Source organism: Rhinopithecus bieti, unplaced genomic scaffold, assembly GCF_001698545.2.
Source record: "Rhinopithecus bieti isolate Rb0 unplaced genomic scaffold, ASM169854v2 scaffold_4553, whole genome shotgun sequence".
Classification (NCBI taxonomy): domain Eukaryota; kingdom Metazoa; phylum Chordata; class Mammalia; order Primates; family Cercopithecidae; genus Rhinopithecus; species Rhinopithecus bieti.
In genome coordinates this window covers 3,403,153-3,420,341 of record NW_016804694.1, presented here as the reverse complement: position 1 = coordinate 3,420,341, position 17,189 = coordinate 3,403,153, and the positions used below count along the sequence as shown (strand labels likewise).

The 17,189-nt window shown below is 36.8% G+C and overlaps 1 protein-coding gene across 1 annotated transcript in view; it reads left to right on the top strand.

The window, feature by feature from the left end:
* Positions 1-17,189, top strand: part of BTBD9 (BTB domain containing 9) — a 492,311-nt gene that overhangs the window by 61,735 nt on the left and 413,387 nt on the right. The window contains 2 exon segments of the mRNA XM_017870154.1: positions 2,866-3,085; positions 5,578-5,697. Of these exon segments, the coding sequence (XP_017725643.1) occupies positions 2,866-3,085; positions 5,578-5,697 (340 nt within the window).

The window sequence follows — 17,189 nt, the reverse complement described above, 5'->3', positions numbered from 1 at the left end:
ATGTTACCCCTAGCTTGATAAGTTTTAATGCTGAAGAAACTTACGTTTAGAGAAAATCCAAAGGTGGCATTAGGTGGCATTAGTTTCTAAATCTGAGAGGTTGATGTTCCCGTCTTGGGCCTCGTTTTTTTATTTTTTATTTTTGAGATGAAGTCTTGGCTCTGTCGCCCAGGCTGTAGTGCAGTGACACGATCTCAGCTCATTGCAACCTCAGCCTCCCAAGTAACTGGGATTCCAGGCTCACGTCACCACATCTGGCTAATTTTGTATTTTTAGTAGAGATGGGGTTTCACCATGTTGGTCAGGTTGGTCTTGAACTCCTGACCTCAGGCGATCCACCTGCCTGGGCCTCCCAGAGTGCTGGGATTACAGGTGTGAGCCACTGTGCCCAGCCTTTGGCTTAGTTTTGACTTGTGGTGTCAGGACTGCAGGAGATGGTTCCAGGGATCAGCAGCAACAGACTTTGCACCTCCACTTTTTATACCTAGCAAGAAGGGAAAACATGTTTATTTTTACCAAGTAGTTATGCATCATTGATATCTGAAAAGCATGGATTTCAAGCTTTTGTTTCTTTGCTTGCTTACTTATAAAGTACTTCCTCTCTAGATTGGAGGTGTCAGGAGGGCAGGGCCTATCTCTGTTGAGTTCGCTAATTATTCCCAAAACCTTCCATGGTGCCTGGTACAGAATGAGTCCTCAGAAAAATGCTTTTTGACTGGAACTGAATGAGTGCTTTATATGTTACTTTAGCATATATTATCTGTAGTGTAATTTTTATCTGTACTGCAATTGTTACAGTAACCCTATGAGGTTGATTGGACAAAGTATTCTTTTTAGATGAGAAAGCAGATTCAGAGAGACTGACAGGCCTTACTCAAGGGGAGTGAATGATAGAACCTGAATCTTAAGCTTAGGTTTTTTCACTTTAAGTCTAACTTTTTTTTTTTTCTCCCTATATCAGACTATTTGTTTCTTTCCTCTGGGTCTAAGGCAATCTTAGAGGGAAGTGGGGGTTAGAAAGAGGGAGAAGGTATGGCCATTCATCAGACACCCTTCAAGAGGGAAGTAGCAGAATATTCTGTTAAAACACAGGGCCCCTGCAGGCTGACTGCTTGGGTTCTGATCTCAGCTCTGCTACTTGCTGGCTCTGTGACCTGGGGCAAGTAAGCCTGTCTAACTTTTCTCTGCCTCCACTTCTCATCTGTGAAATGGATGTAATAATAGTACAGTACTCAAAGGATTATTACGAGGAGTACATCAAAGGAATTAATATTTGCAAGGTGCTTAGGACAGTGTCTAGCACATTGTGTATTATAGAAGAGTTGTTAAATAGGAAGAATATGGATGATTATCACATGCTAATAGAATTTAGAAAGTTATAAATCGATAGTACTTAAACTTCTGATGGTAAGAAGTTAAGCATAACTAGGATGTTTTGTTTATTTTTGCTGGGTTGCTACAGTCTTTTGCTTCCATTTTAAACTTCCATTTTTCAGCTGCAATTTATTGTTCTTTTCTGGTGCCACTCTCTTTACTCATCTTCATTTGAAATTAAAATTTTTTTTCCAGAAATCTTCAATGATGAATTACTTTTTAACAAGAACCTGATTATAGCTCACACTTTCCCCTATTCAAATCACACAGCCAAAATGTGTGTGTACTGTGAGAATTTGGTATTTTTTTACAGTCTGTAAACTTACATAGTTCTCTTATTGTGTGCTTTTGAATATGTTTTCTTAATAGTAATGGCTATATATTTTGAAAAGCATATATATATGAGTAGAGCTCATAATATGCTTTACAAACATCATCTCATTTAATTCTTAAACAGAAACACCTGGGGGATAGATATGTGGGGAGAAATGGAATTTGAGAGAGGGAAACTTCTATAAGTGATGTACCTGGCTAAAGGTGAAGCCATTGTTTAATCTCTGACTCTTCAAGCTCTTAACATCTTTCTGCAGCCTGTTGTCTTTCCATGGAGAGTGTCAGTTTTAGAATGTTAGTACCTGGAAGATAGGTTCCAGATCTGTGAAGCATAATTAAGTAGAGGACTTCAGAGTCCCAGGCACAATTGATACTTAATAAATCTAATGTTGGTGAGGGGAGGGGATTTAATAGTAACCATAATACTGATTTTGATGACAGACTATCAATTTTCATTTTTAAAAATTCTCAAGTACAGAAAAAGATATCTTCTTTTAAACAATCTTGTTTTATAAGCTAGATTAATTGATTCAGCATATTCATGTATGACTAACAGCTATGCTATATTGGAACCTTTCTTTTTCTGTTGTTTTATCAGATTTCTGACCTGTTTGCTTTGCTTTTATACACTGTCCTCAGTCCAGATGGCAGGTACAGGTCATTTTCCATGCTATTTTTGCTTAGTAGATATTTAAGTTACTAATAGAATGAACTCAGCAGAGCCGATTTGTTTGTCCTTGTACATGCCTTTTCTAGTTTATTAACTTTTGAAAAGTAACATTAGTCTCAAGCACTTTGTGATTGTGATACTAACATTAAATTTAAACTCTGAACAGTGTTTTTTTGCTTGTTTGTTTGTTTGTTTTTAATAGGGACAGGGTTTTCCCATGTTGCCCAGGCTGGTCTCAAACTCCTGGGCTCAAGTGACCCGCCTCGGCTTCCTGAAGTGCTGGAATTACAGGCATGAGCCACTGCACCTGGCCTCTGAATGGTGTCTTAATCCTTATAGATGTTCTGTATTTTCTATCCCATAAACTTGCCTATGCTCTTCTTAAATGCAGATACTAGAATAAAGTGGAATGCTAGAATTGTTTTTTTTTTTCAAAAAATATAGAATAACTTAACCATTAACCTAGCTTTTTGCATTTTTAACTGTAGTACCAGAAGAAAACATTGCAACTATGAAGTATGGAGCCCAAGTTGTAAAGGGGGAGCTGAAATCAGCCTTATTAGATGGTGATACTCAAAATTATGATTTGGATCATGGATTTTCAAGGCACCCAATTGATGATGACTGCCGTTCCGGCATCGAGATTAAGCTAGGTCAGCCGTCCATTATCAATCACATACGGATACTCCTGTGGGACCGAGATAGCCGGTAAGTGATTAGCATGACTTAGAAACTGACATTATATTTGAGATGACTTAACTTTGTGGTCATCTACTTTTGTTTTATAGATATGATGGTTTATCTCTTTGTGATCATTCTGCTATCTCTTGAAGGTTGGTTTTGGGGAAAGAGTTAAAGGGTACATTTCTTTAAAAGAAATACACTTTTTTGTTTTTTTCTTCTTATAAAATAATGTGTGTTTATTGTAGAAACCGTAGAAAATATAGACAAGCACATAGAAGAAAATAAAATTGCTAGTAATCTCATTACCGATTATTAATCTTCATATGTACCTAGCTAGTGTTTTTTCAATTATGCATGGACACATACACACACAAAACAGAAACCTGCACAAACATAGTTTTATGGATTAGATATACAAAAAGCTAATTTTGCTTTTAATACATTGTGAACATTCTGCCCTTTAAAAAATATTCCTCTAAAATGTATTTTTAATAGTTGTTTTGTATTCTATCATGAGTTAACATTATTTACTTGATTCATTAGTTTTGGATATTATAACCTTTTAAATGCATTTTACCCTATGGCAAAGAGAAATACTATCTTTTAGTGTGTAGATAAGTATTATCCTCAAAACAAAAGAAATTTGTGAGAAAATTTAATGAACTCCAGTTTGGGAACCCATTCAGTTTCTTGGGGGCTTCAGAATTCTGCGTTTCTTCCAGCCACTGTGATGCTTTCACCCACTGTGGCTTCTAGGTTCAACCATAATGGCAGAAGTACCAGAGCAATATGGTGACAAGAACTGAACTATTTCCTTCATTGCTGTTTATCATAAACCTAAACCCTGCATACCCAGTAACTATGCCCCACTGATGCCTCTTTAGATCTGGGCATGAAGGGCTTAAATAGTAATGATGATGATGTCCTGCAAACCTTACAAGGTAGTGTGTTTCTTCTGTTAGCACCACTGCCACCACCCTGGCTTTTTAGGCCATTTGAGCCCAGTGTGAAGGGAAGCTTTATGAAGTAAGAGTCAGCATTTCCCGTGTGCATGGGTGTGTGAGATCCCCAGGTTATCTTTTCCTGTTTGCTTTTTATTAAGAATATATTTTCTGATACGTAGCTTATTGGATATAATTTGATGTTTTTAATTGGCAAAGTGGAACCAATCCACATATCTCATTTCCAAGAGTCTCTGATTAATAACAACAGTATAATAATAATACGTATTTGCAGTACTTTCATTACTTTTATGTGGTAGACACTGTTCTAAAAGCTTTACGTATTTCACTCATTGAACTAATAGGGAAATTATTATAAAAATAATAAAAGTTTGGTATGTTTGAAACAAAGTGGTTGTCATTGTTTCTGTGATGTTAAATATTTATAGGCCACTTTGTGTTAGTATGTGCGTTACATTCACGAGGGATTTAACTTTACCACATAACAGTTCTTTTCTTACAGAAATTGTTACCATTCTAAGCAAAAGTGAAAATTCAGAATCTTAAGCCAAAAAGATTCTGACGTGTTGTAAAATTATAGCCTGTGTTACTGATAACCCAGAGAGGTTCAATAAAAGGTTATGACCAGTTTGAGACTGAGTGATAAAATGAATGGGAGTGAGGGGACAGCAAAGAGAATGAGGGGATGACACAAAATAAGCTGACCTTTTCTGGTCACAACTGTGGGTTGCAGGATGACATTTATGGTCACCTAAATCTTCCAAGATTGTTCCTGTTGATATTACAGTACAAGTAATAACTGCATCTCAGATTTAAATTTGGCTTATGACAGGGGAATATAGATTTGTTTAGGATGGGACCTGCATGTAATGGTTTGGAGTAGCTGACTAGGGGAGGATGATAGGCTGTTTTCATTACTGCCAGATTATCAGCTGGCAAGTTTTAAGTTGTACCCAAAAGAAACGTGCATTATCCCTTGACTGGTGTCATTTATTTTTTTGTGGGTAGCTTGTATGTATGGGAGGGTAGGAGACTGGTAGGCAGCAGGAGATAGGCTGCCCTCTGTGGGGGAACCATTCCAAGTTGACTTTCTTCCTTAGAGGGGTGGCCGAACACCCTGGCCAGGGAAGGTAGAGGGAGAAAGCGTACTTCCTGCTTCTCTATTTTCTGTTCTTCTCTCTCTCGTAGCATCATGTATCTTCTAATATGGTATAGGTTAGGCATCCTGACCATGTTTGAAAAGGAGTAAATATCTCACATGCCTGATGTGTCAAGTACTGTGTAGGACCCTAGGGATATGAGTATAAATACAGGATGGCCTTTGTTCTTAAGCAGCTTATGATTTGAGAAAGCAGACAGACAACCTGAGAGATAATTTCAGTGCATTGTAGGTGAATGCTATCATAACATTGTTTTGTTATTAGAATTTCATTATGTAGAAAATGTAATTACTGAATTCTGTATTTTTGTATCTTTTAACACTTTATTAAAGTACAGCTTTGTATTGTTATTTTAATATGGTAATTTTTTCTGCTTTTTCCTTTTGATTCACAGGTCTTATTCATACTTCATTGAAGTGTCAATGGATGAACTGGACTGGGTTAGAGTGATAGACCATTCCCAGTATCTGTGTCGTTCTTGGCAGAAATTATATTTTCCAGCCCGTGTCTGCAGGTTAGTTCTCAGTGGTTAACAAATGATTTTTATTTTTGTATAAGGAGATTGGACTTTGAGAAGCAGAACTGCATTTTTTCATCTTGAAAAAAGAGTTCTTCAGGATGTCAACTACTAAACATATCCCAAGTAAAAAACTTAGGAAAGTATGGAAAAATTATGCATCCTAATATTTACAGTGTGTTGTGGAACTATTTGTACAACATGTCTTGTATAATATATATGTAGTACACACATGAATGAATGAGAAGGGACAGGGAACATTTGAGAAGTGGAATGTTTTTTAAGCTCTGTGCTCTACAATGAATGGTCATATTCATTGTGATACATTGAAAGCAGAATTATTGTTAGGGGTGCATTCTTCTTAGGAAAGCCATGAGAGATATTTCTGGAGTTTTCCTTGGCAATGGCCAGGGCTGGAGGAGATTTTTGAATGCCAGTGTGCATGTTCTGGTCATCTGTTTTTTTCTGTAGGTTAGTGGTTAACAAATGGGGTTTGACAGAATGGGTGTTTCAAGTGGGGTTGCATTTGGGGCAAATGAGGCTTAGCTAGTGAGGCTCGAGGCTCAGAGCTTCTCTTCAGCCAGAGCACCTCCGCTTTAATTTTTGTTATGTATTGCAGCCCTCAATATTGTTGTCTTTTAAAAATATCAAAAAGCTACAGTTTCAATATTTCATATTCTCCCTTTAGGTATAATCCATCATTTAAAATTTCTGAAATCTTGTAAAGCATATACAAATTAGTGAATTTGTTTGGGTGGTTAAAGGGCCCCGAAATTCTGTTGTTTTTTTCTGTTGTAGTTTTCTCCCTGGAAATTGCCCTTAGATATTCTTTACCTTAAAGTCAAAAGATTAAAGGTAGAACGTGATTAGTTTGTTTGCTCAGGAGGAAAAGGGAAGGGATATGGTGAGTGTACACCATGGAGAATGTGGGGCTGGCCCCTTACCCATGACCCATCTGATCTCCCACTGTGGCTGATTGGGAGCAGAGGGGGAGGCACCAAAGCACTTAGTCTCTTGGTCAGAAGTTACTCTTATACTTGTGAAACTTATGGTCTAACAGCAAAAGGCTGAATTTTTACCTCCACTATAGGAACTTCACAAAACCGTTCAGCCTCTGGTACAGTAAAGAACGTTGCCTACATTTTTTTTTTTATTGGTATGACCAGACACAATGTTATTACTCAGGGATCCTCTTGTGTGAAAATGAAGAAAATCAATTTCATTTCCCCAAGGACAGACTTAAGTGTCTCAGGTCTGGCAGTTGCTCTTTTATCAGAGGAGTTTTGAATGGATTAAAATAAGAGGGACAAGAAATTGAGTGAAGATTCCATATCTCAGAGCTGCCTGGGGATACTTCCAGAGTGATAGAGGGACCCCCACGTGGAGGAGGAGATTGAGTCTGCATTGACTCTGGTTATTACTGTTGTATCTGATTAAAACATAGGCAGCATAACAAAGCATCTGATATGGACTGAAGGACTGTGTGTTTGCATTTAATTTGCAACAACAGGAACATGACTCTCAGAACAAATAATCATGAATATAATAATACCAGCCATGACAGCCTGTGTGCTTTACCCACCTGAAAGCTCCTGTTGTATGTATGGAAACATGTGCCTTTGATCATGATCTCTGGCTTTTAGAAAATATACTTTACCTTTGTATATTAGTGAGCATGATTATACTCTCCTTCTTTTGTCTTTCCTGTCTGGCCTTGACTTTTTTGGTAGAGCTGTTATGTGTTTAGAGACTGGCTGTATTCATGATGCTAGTTTTTGTCTTGGTATAGCCAGCTCCCAGTTCTGGTTGAAAAATACTGAGCAACAGTGATCTTAGTGATAATGATAACAAGAAGAGGAAAGAATCTTGATATCCATGTTAATAAGAATTTTTTAAAAAATTAAAACCACCTTATTATATTAATTACTACTTTCCTTAGTAAACTGCCTTTTTTAGGAGTTTGTAATTTTATAGTATTTAAAAATGGACCTAAGAGTATGTCTATAGATTAACTGAGGATGTCTTGGTCTTTCTTATCTTCACAATTATTTATTGTCTACCTAAACAATGTTCTAACTACACTTCTTCCAAGAACTTCACTGGGCAAATAAATTCTTTATTTCCTCAGCACGTAAGTGTTCAATTTGCATTATGTTTGTTAATTTGCACATTTGTATGGCAGCTTTGTTCTTTAGTGTCCTTTGTGTGTTTATCTTGCCTCTGATACTAAAATTACAAGCTCTTGGAGGCGGGGAGTATGGATTCTAATCTTTTATTATTCTTGCACAGTGCTCAGACTGTGACCTTGTATGCAGTAGGTACTCTATAAATGTTAGCATAGGTTTCATGGTGTCAAGGCAATGACTATGTAATGAAGAGAGATTGATCGAACATTAATATGTACATATATTCCTTGGGACTTTTTATCAATGTATTCATTAATACATATATGAGTGCTGGAAAATTCTCTGTAATGGTAAATGGTTCTGAATTCTTTGCAAAGGTTACTTTGTTTTTTCTTCAGGAAACTGAATTTGGAGGTTATTCCTGAAGAATGTAAGTGTCATGTATTGATGAAAGATTACATCTAATACATTCACAAAAATGATACCTGATGAATGGGAAATCTGAGATTACCCCATCCTCTCTTTGAGTTTAGGCTAAACCACATATGAATCAGAATTGTGTAGTAGAAAAATAATGGGCTGTGGAGTTAGGTAGAGCTCCTCTCAAATCTTTGTTTCACCTCATATTTGTGTTGTGATAAGATTGTGCCTCTCTGAGTCCTAATATCTGCATCCATAAAGAATAGGAATACCAGCACCTGTTCATGGGGTTTGATGTGAGAGTTAGATGATATAGCACATTTACATGTATGGAGCACAGTTCTGGCAGAAAGGAGGGGCTCAATAAATGGCAGTCATTTTTATTATTTTTCCTAATTTCAGAAACTCCTGACTGGTGATTGACCTTCAGAGAGAGTCATCCCTGCCATCGTCGTTGGTCATGGTAGCTCTCACTGTGAGGTGGCTCTCACTCTCACCTTTGGAGCCTAGTCTTTTTGGTACTTTTTAAATTGCCAATCCATACATACAGTCGAAAACATGGCTTAAACAGTTTTAGCTTAACAACTGGCCCATCTTTGTATATGTCTAGGAGTTTTCATATATTTTCGTTGGTAAAATATATATAACATAAGATTTGCCATTCATCTGTCTTGTCAAATGTAATTCAGTCAGCATTCATCTCAGCAAGATAGTCGATGTTATCTAGTGGCAGATAACATCAGTCTTCAAAGCCAGGGTGATCATTCCAACCATGATAATGAATGCAGGGCAATGGTCTGCTTTGCCTTTCTGGACTCGTTTTAGGAATGTTTGTGAGTTAAGTGGGGATTACTGTATGTAGCCAAAAGCTTAGACCAGTTACCCCCTTCAGACTTTAACTGGAGACGGAGAAAAGTGACTCATCAATTTATGCTCAATTTTTCATATGCCTTGAGAACCATGTTATGTCTTATCAGCCTTTTCTTTCTAAGGGAAGGCAATTTCCACTTTACCCATAATCTGTAACCTTCGAATTGTCTTCTTGGTTATCTGGTAAACTCTCTCTCAGTCCTTTCCACCTTAGATAATCGAGTCTAGTACTGAACAGAAAACACTAGTAAGGAATGGTGAATATTGACTACCCTGGGGGTACTTTTGAAATTTTGAGCTGTTCCTCAACATGGTGCTGTTAATTTGGCAGCCATATAATATTGCTGAAAAATGAGAAAACTTTAAAACATGAGTGTGAATGGATAGAAGTAGAATTCAAAGTGTGCATGTGACTGGTGGCTGGAATCGCAAGTGAAATCTTGGTCTAAAACCTGAAAGTTGAGAGAGAAGAAAGCAGGGCTAAAAGCAAAGTTCTCAAGGTTATGCCCATTGAGAGAGGGAAGAAGAGCATAGGTGGGAGAGGGATTTACCTTAGGGGCTGGACTGAGTTTAGAGGAGGATCAGGAGCATTGTTTACTGGAGACAAGGCCAGACAGGGTGTTGAGATGGGTGTAAGTTGATAATTTAGAGCCTGGTATAGGAGAGATGAACTTGTTTAATACAAAACTGGGTTTCTTTCTTTATTTCCTTTTTTAAAAAAATATCAAAATGGAAATATCTCTCATTATAAAGTTATAATGTAGTATATATTTTAAATATTGATAAAACTTGTCATCTGGAAATGTTGTACTCAATTTCTACCAATTGCATGCAAAAATGCCCCTTTCTGTGAACTTTCACCAATGCAGACACTGTCACCATTTTGCCAATGTAATATATAATTTGTTGAAAACAAAAGTCCTATTTTACTTTGAATTTCTTTATTGGTGAGTTAAAGTATCTTTTAATACTGGCCATTTGTTAATTTCTTATTTATGAAAAGCCTGTTTTTGTCTTCTGCATATTTTTCTTCTGAGAGTTGTCTTTTCTTTTGTCTTGTGAGAACTTTGTATCAATACATACATATATGACATTATTCTTTTGCCTGTCATATATGAAATTTGTTACACATTTTAGTGTTTTATTGGTACTTTTGCCATATAGAATTTTACTTTTAAAAAATGTATTCAAATCTGTCCATCTTTTAATGATTTCTGGCTTGGTATTATGATTAGAAGATTATTCCTCATTCTAATATTAGAGAATGTTAAACTTTTATGTGTATGTGCATATCTTTTTTCCACTACTTGTTTTTTTTTTAAGCTTTATATCTAAGTATTTAATACAGTTAGGATATTTTGCATATATCTTTTCAGGTAGGGATAGTCAGTTGACTAAAGTCATTTATTTAATAATCATTTTTTGCTATCCTAATGTGATCAGCCATATTTATCATGAGCTGGATTCTAGGGTATACACTACTCGGTTCCACTGATTTCTTTGATTCTTGCTGCAAGTATTTTAATTATTGTAGTTCACTGCCCTCCTTTTTCTTCTTTTCTTAGAATGAGAAATTGTAGTGTGCCATATGTGTCATAGGAAACAGAAAGGGTATCATAGAGCATGTGCTGCTAGCCTGTCTTCTGGTTGTCATAGTCACATTAGAGGCCATAAGTGATGATAAACATCTCACTAGAATGGTTCTACTTTCACTTACAACAGGAAATTTAGGCATGCTTCACCAGCTAAGGAAATAGATTTTATGTATTCATTCATCACTCACCCATTCAACAAATAAGCGCCTACTTTATGCTCTTGTTATACTTGATATTGAGGCCACAACAATGAAGAAGATTGCCAAGGTTTCTGTGCTCTTGGAATTTGGTAGAAACAGATTGAAACAAACAAATAATAAGAGCACATGACATAATTATGAGTGTTGCAAAGATAGTACTGTGATAGTAATGGAGGTCGGGGAGGAGGATTATTTTAAATAGGGTAGTTAGAGAAGGCCAGAGACAGGGGGCAGGTATTTTAAGCTGAGATGAAGGGGGTGATATTTTCTGGTCATTGTTTTACTTGTTTGTGTGTGTGTGTGTGTGTGTGTGTGTGTGTGTGTGTGTGTGTGTTTCTTTGTATTTTAGATGGGCTTGCTCTGTCACCCAGGCTGGAGTGCAGTAGTGCCATCTTGGCTCGCTGCAACCTCCACCTCCTGGGCTCAAGTGATTCTTTGACCTCACCCTCCTGAGTAGCTGGGACTACAGGCATGTTCCACCACACCCAGCTAGTTTTTTCTGTTTTTAGTAGAGATGGGGTCTTGCCATGTTGCCCAGGCTGGTCTTCAACTCCTGAACTCAAGCGATCTGACTGTTTCAGCCTTACAAAGTGCTGGGATTACAGGTGTGAGCCACCATGCCTAGCCCATTGTTTTAGATATTTACACAACATCTAAATATTTTCTTTGATGTACATTGAATGTTATTCAGGAGTAGCTGGTCTACGTAGGAGATCTCATTAGATGAGTACTCTAACTTTACTGTGTTTTGATATATGGCATTTTAGTCTCATTTATTGCTTCTATACATTCTAGGCCCCCCTCATTCCTGCTGTCAATAGATATAGCAAAATTTTTGTTCTCCTATTCTCATTAGATTATAGTACCTATACAGTGGTATAGATCTACATAAAACAAATGAGAAAATAAGCATTGCTATTTATGGAAGTATTCGTTCCCTGCCATATTAACGCTTGTATAATGTGTGTCTTCTTTCGTTTCTCTTTTGTTCCCTACACCTCCGCCCATAACTGGGCATTGATATACTTATTTACTTTTAAAGGCAGACACTCTTATGTTATTCAGTGTTCACTAGATTGCTTTAGAATCCTAGCTAGAATAATGCTGAGCCTTTACTTTCTTCTTACGACTGGAGAGCTTCACAATTCAAGAAATGCCTTATTCAGATGTAAAAGAAACAGGAATAGTTTCATTTTTAAAGAAAGCAATCTTTTTAGTTCATACTTAGTTTCAATTGTCCATCTACCTACAACCTTGATATTATAGTTGAACTAGCAAGAGCAACCCACATAGAGGAACATTTTCTTCTAAGAATGCAAAGCAAAGTGTAGCCACATGGTGTCACTAAATTATAACAATTTTACTTGAAGCTAAAGAGAATTTAAAAATTGCTTTTTTGTACCATCATATTTAAATATAAATGGTTCTAAAAGTCTGTGATTTGTGAAATAACATGTGAAACTATTTGTTCTATTTAAGTCTTTCTGCTGAGTTAATGATGTCCGAAGTCCAGAGGTGTATATTTTGGTGCTTGCTAGCTAGTTCTTGAGTTGTCATCTGCAAGGCATAGGTGAAATGTGGGCTTCTGTAGTCTAGCTATTCAGTTTCATGCAAATAAGTTTTTTTAACCTTCCTTTGGAATTTTGAAAGAGAGGAGTAACTCAAAGGAGATAGGAGATAGATTCTCTAAATATTTAAAAGGAATCAGAAAACAGAAGAAAAGAGGAATGAGGATAAAGAGAAATGAGGTTACAGGACCTCAGAAGAGGTAGGAAGGGAACAGTCTAACATTTATTGAGCATCTTCTATGGGTCAGGCACATCTCATTACCTTGTGTAATTCTTATAATAGCCCTGTAGGAGAAAAACCACTACTTAATTTTATAGATGAGGAAATGGAGCCTTAGAAAAGCTAAATTTGTAACCAGGTCTGCCTGACTCCACATTACATTGCTGCTGCAAGAATCAAGGTAAAGAAATAGCTTTACCTTAGAGTAGGAGAAGGAGGCATTGAGCCCTGAAGAAGCTCTTACTGCCTCTTTGGAATGAGCAGTTTCCAGCAATCCTGTAGGGGAGGGCCTGCTATGGCCAAATTCTACTAGTGCTGGTCACAGCCACCCAGACTACACACACATTATACTAATAATATGTTTTCTGTTTTAAAATGCTCCAAAGGGAGTGCAGCAATCCTTTAGGTATGTTTTGTCAGTTTGTCTGTAGAGCTTCGAATTTTCCTGCCCTTTAGTTCTCCATAAGATCATTTTAGAGTATTATTACAGAGTGAACCTAATATTCTTAAATCCTAGCTTGTTTTCATTCAGCTGTGTTTAGAAACAAATTCCATATTTTATGAAATTTTTATTTACAAGATCTTTTCACATCTTAAGTTGGTATTTTTTAGTTGGGAAATTTTCTGTTTATTATTTTCACCTAGAATCCTTTTATTAGGGGAAAAAACACAACAACAATAGCAAAAAAACCCAAAAAACCCGCCATGTTTTATATTCAATAAGACCTTTAAGAAATGACTGTTTGTCCTTAAGTTATTCAGTTGAATCCAGGCTTCTTTGTTTTGTTTTGTTTAAAGGATAATAACATGTTGAGCTTCTTTTGTGTGAGAAAATAGAATAGGGTTGCCCTTTTCCTTTGCATTGTATTTTATAATTTTAGAATATAAATTAGTGTCCTAATAAGCTTATTGCGTGAGATAATGTTACTAACACTAATAACCTGTTGTTATTACCACAAACAGTCATTGTCTGTTTTTCATTCTGAAAGGGCAAAAACTATATTTGCTTCTGCTAACAGTTGCTTCCCAAGCAGTTAGGCCCAGGATTAAGTTCAGGTAGCACCTTCTATGTTGATCATCAAACATCTTTTTTCTCATGTTTTTCTTCTCAATACTACTTTATTACTTATGGGATTTATTCATTCAGACATTCATGCAAGAAATATTTATTGAACACATGCTGTATTGCAGTCACCTCATTTAGGTGCCAGATATAAAAAGATGAACAAGACACAGTGGCTGCTCTCAAGAATTTCATGATATAGTTTTTGCCCTTCCAGGCAAAATAATGAATAAAGAATGTTCTATGTATTCAGGACACTTACCTAAGGTAGACTCTGCATTGGACTTGGCCAAATCTAAACCCTTCTCTCAAAGCTCTCCATCATTAGATTCTTCTGCTTCTATAGCATCATTCTTGGTTCTTACAAAAAATACCTTTTTTTGTTTTGGTCTCGCAAGTCAAAATTGTCTATTTACCATCTACCCACCCATAATTCCTACGTATGTCCCTAAGCTCAGAGAACATACATAAATGACAATCTTCTCTTTCTGTGTTACCTTATATAACTGTGTAAGGTATCTAGGAGTTACTTGGTTTTAGTTAAAGCTATCTCTTTTAAAACTTCTTTCTACAAGATTAAAAGACTCCCTATGAAGAACTGTAAATTATGTTGTCACAGAAAACAGTAAAAATTCCCAGGAAGTAAAGAAAGTCCCCCTCTTTGGAGCCAGGACTTGAGTTAGCATCTTTTGCTTAGAAAAATAGTATGTTACATAGATATTTCATTGTTGGGTACATGCTGCACATGAGGAAATGAATGTTAGTCTATCAGTTTTCCTTTGCGAAATATCCGTTAGGAGTCTGTTTTGGTGTACTGCAACTCTCCCAACACTTATTTGTGAAACTTAGGAAATCCTGAAGCAAGGAAGGAATAGAATGCAAAGCCATCCAGGACTTGGGGGCTTCTAAATATGAGCCAAGAGCCTCCAGCACAAGGAACAGAGACAAAAGCGAGCTACTGAACTGGGAATGGAACCCAGGAATTAATGAAACTGGTGAGGAAGAGTTTCCAGGACCTTCAGTCCAGCTTCAGAAGTGAATAAGAAAATGCGATCAATGAAACAAAACTTCATTTATTGCTTTTTGGATGACCAAGAAGATAGAGGGACAATTAGATCTTGTAGATAAACAAACTTCGACACAGATTTTTTTGTGTGTGAATTACATAGTCATTTTTCTATCCTGCTTACTTTGGCAATGGTGCTCTTAAAAAGATATTGTTGAGTAGTTAATAATTCTGTCAGTGGAGAGTTAAATCTTGTACATTCAAATTTCACCCCATGCTACTTAACGACGATTGCTCTGACCTTTCATAGTATTTATAGCTTGAATCACCCAATTAGCCATTAATGATATATCTTGTATACTTTTGAAATCATTTTGCAGTTCCTGGACCTTGCTTTATATTCCTTTGCTAGTAGTGGCTCATCAGATATCTTGTTGAATCTCCTTAGCCCTCTAAGATCCCTGAATGCAGGTGCCTGGATAATAATCTATTTTTCTCGAATATATCCTTTTAACACTTTTTTTTCCCCCAGTGTTAGAAGGAAATAACAGGAAACAAAGTTTTATATTGTTTTCCACAGAAAATATGTTTAAAGAAAACTGTGAGTACAAGTCCCATGGTCGGTAAAATCATCAGAGCTTTCTCAGTGATCCTTATAAATGGTAGAAGTTCCCTAGATCAGGGTGCTGTCTGTGGATACAAGGTTAGCTCAGGGGAGAGTAGACCAGAAGTAAAACAAGATTGCTTGTCAGCTGCCAGAAAATCTGGGCAGAGTACCAGGCCTGGTTCATCTTCTAAAAATTCATCTCCCAATATGAAAATAGAGGGCTCAGTCCCTGCTAGGAATGGGGGTAGCATGAACACTTGGACTTCCTTCAGCCCAAAACACTTTATTGATGCGAAGAAAGGTGGGGGGAGTGGACTGTGGATTGGAGTGGACTGTTGGCATTGACCTCATTTAAGAGCTGTAGGCTGGGCGCAGTGGCTCATGCCTGTAATCCCAGCACTTTGGGAGGCCGAGGCGGGCAGATCATGAGGTCAGGAGATCGAGACCATCCTGGCTAACACGGTGGAACCCCGTCTCTACTAAGAATACAAAAAATTAGCCGGGCTTGGTGGCGAGTGCCTGTCATCCCAGCTGCTGGGGAGGCTGAGGCAGGAGAATGGCGTAAACCCAGGAGGCGGAGCTTTCAGTGAGCCGAGATCGCGCCACTGCACTCCAGCCTGGGCGACAGAGTGAGACTCCGTCTCAAAAAATAGATACATAAATAAATAAATAAATAAATAAGAGAGCTGTAATATTTTCTTTAGCGGCCTTATGCTTCAAATTAAAATTTCATTAGTTAATAATTGTTCTTGCAAATAATGTGGGTCATATATATATACATGAATATGTCCTTCTTGATAAGAAGCTATAGGTTTAATTTCTAATAGTCATAGAAATTCTGTGCACATTATGAAGCTATTAGAATGTAACAGCTGTTTTAGTTCATCTCATCCTGCAAAAGAAATGCGATGCAGACTAAAATGATCAGTAATTATGTATTTTGAAAGCTAAATCTTCAGTTATTAGAAAGAACTAATTTACACATTAGTTACTGATAAAACTACAGTATGCTATGAGTTTCAAAGTTAGTGTTATCGCCTGTCTTAGACTATGAGAGAGAAATCTGTGCCAAAAGACGTTTTTCCTCCTTTGAAATCCTCTTTTGCATTACCCATTGTAATTTTGGAGTTGCAAATCAACAGTAACAAAAAACTGCTTGATATTTTTCTAAGGAAAAAAATTAGAAGGACTGTTAGAGGGAACAGGATTTAGAAGGACTTTATTTTATGTCTGTTGATCAGTGACTACCATCTGCCTTCCATTTAATGTTGTAGAAGCATGCATGCGTTTCCCAGTTCTGAACAGATGATGTGCATGGTTTGTTGAGATATATGTGTATTCTGGATGTGTGTGTGTATGTATACCTACAGTGCTTAAAATCACACTTCAAGTGTAAAACAGATAATGAGTCTCCATTTTGGGCTGATTTGCATATTCAGCTCTTACACACAAAACAAAAGACTACAATGACACTGATTTTCTTTCCTCCTTGAGAATCAGCACTAACCAGCTGTCAATGAATATTTCGATTAAACACTTTTCTTTATTGGGGAACTCTGGGGCACATTCTTTGTATAAACATATTGTTTTCTTTGATTTCAAGGGACATATTTTCAGTATGATTCATGGATGCATCACTCTGGTAAGCTGTTGTGCACAAAATATATTTTCTCTGTAAACTTCCTTTTTACCATTGATTTCTTTAGGGCAAAAGTATGGTTAAGAAAAAATATTTCAACTCAGGATATTTACCCAAAATAAAGGTGGAGAATATACCTGCTTTAAGTAAACTGAAGATTTTTTTTTTTTTTTTT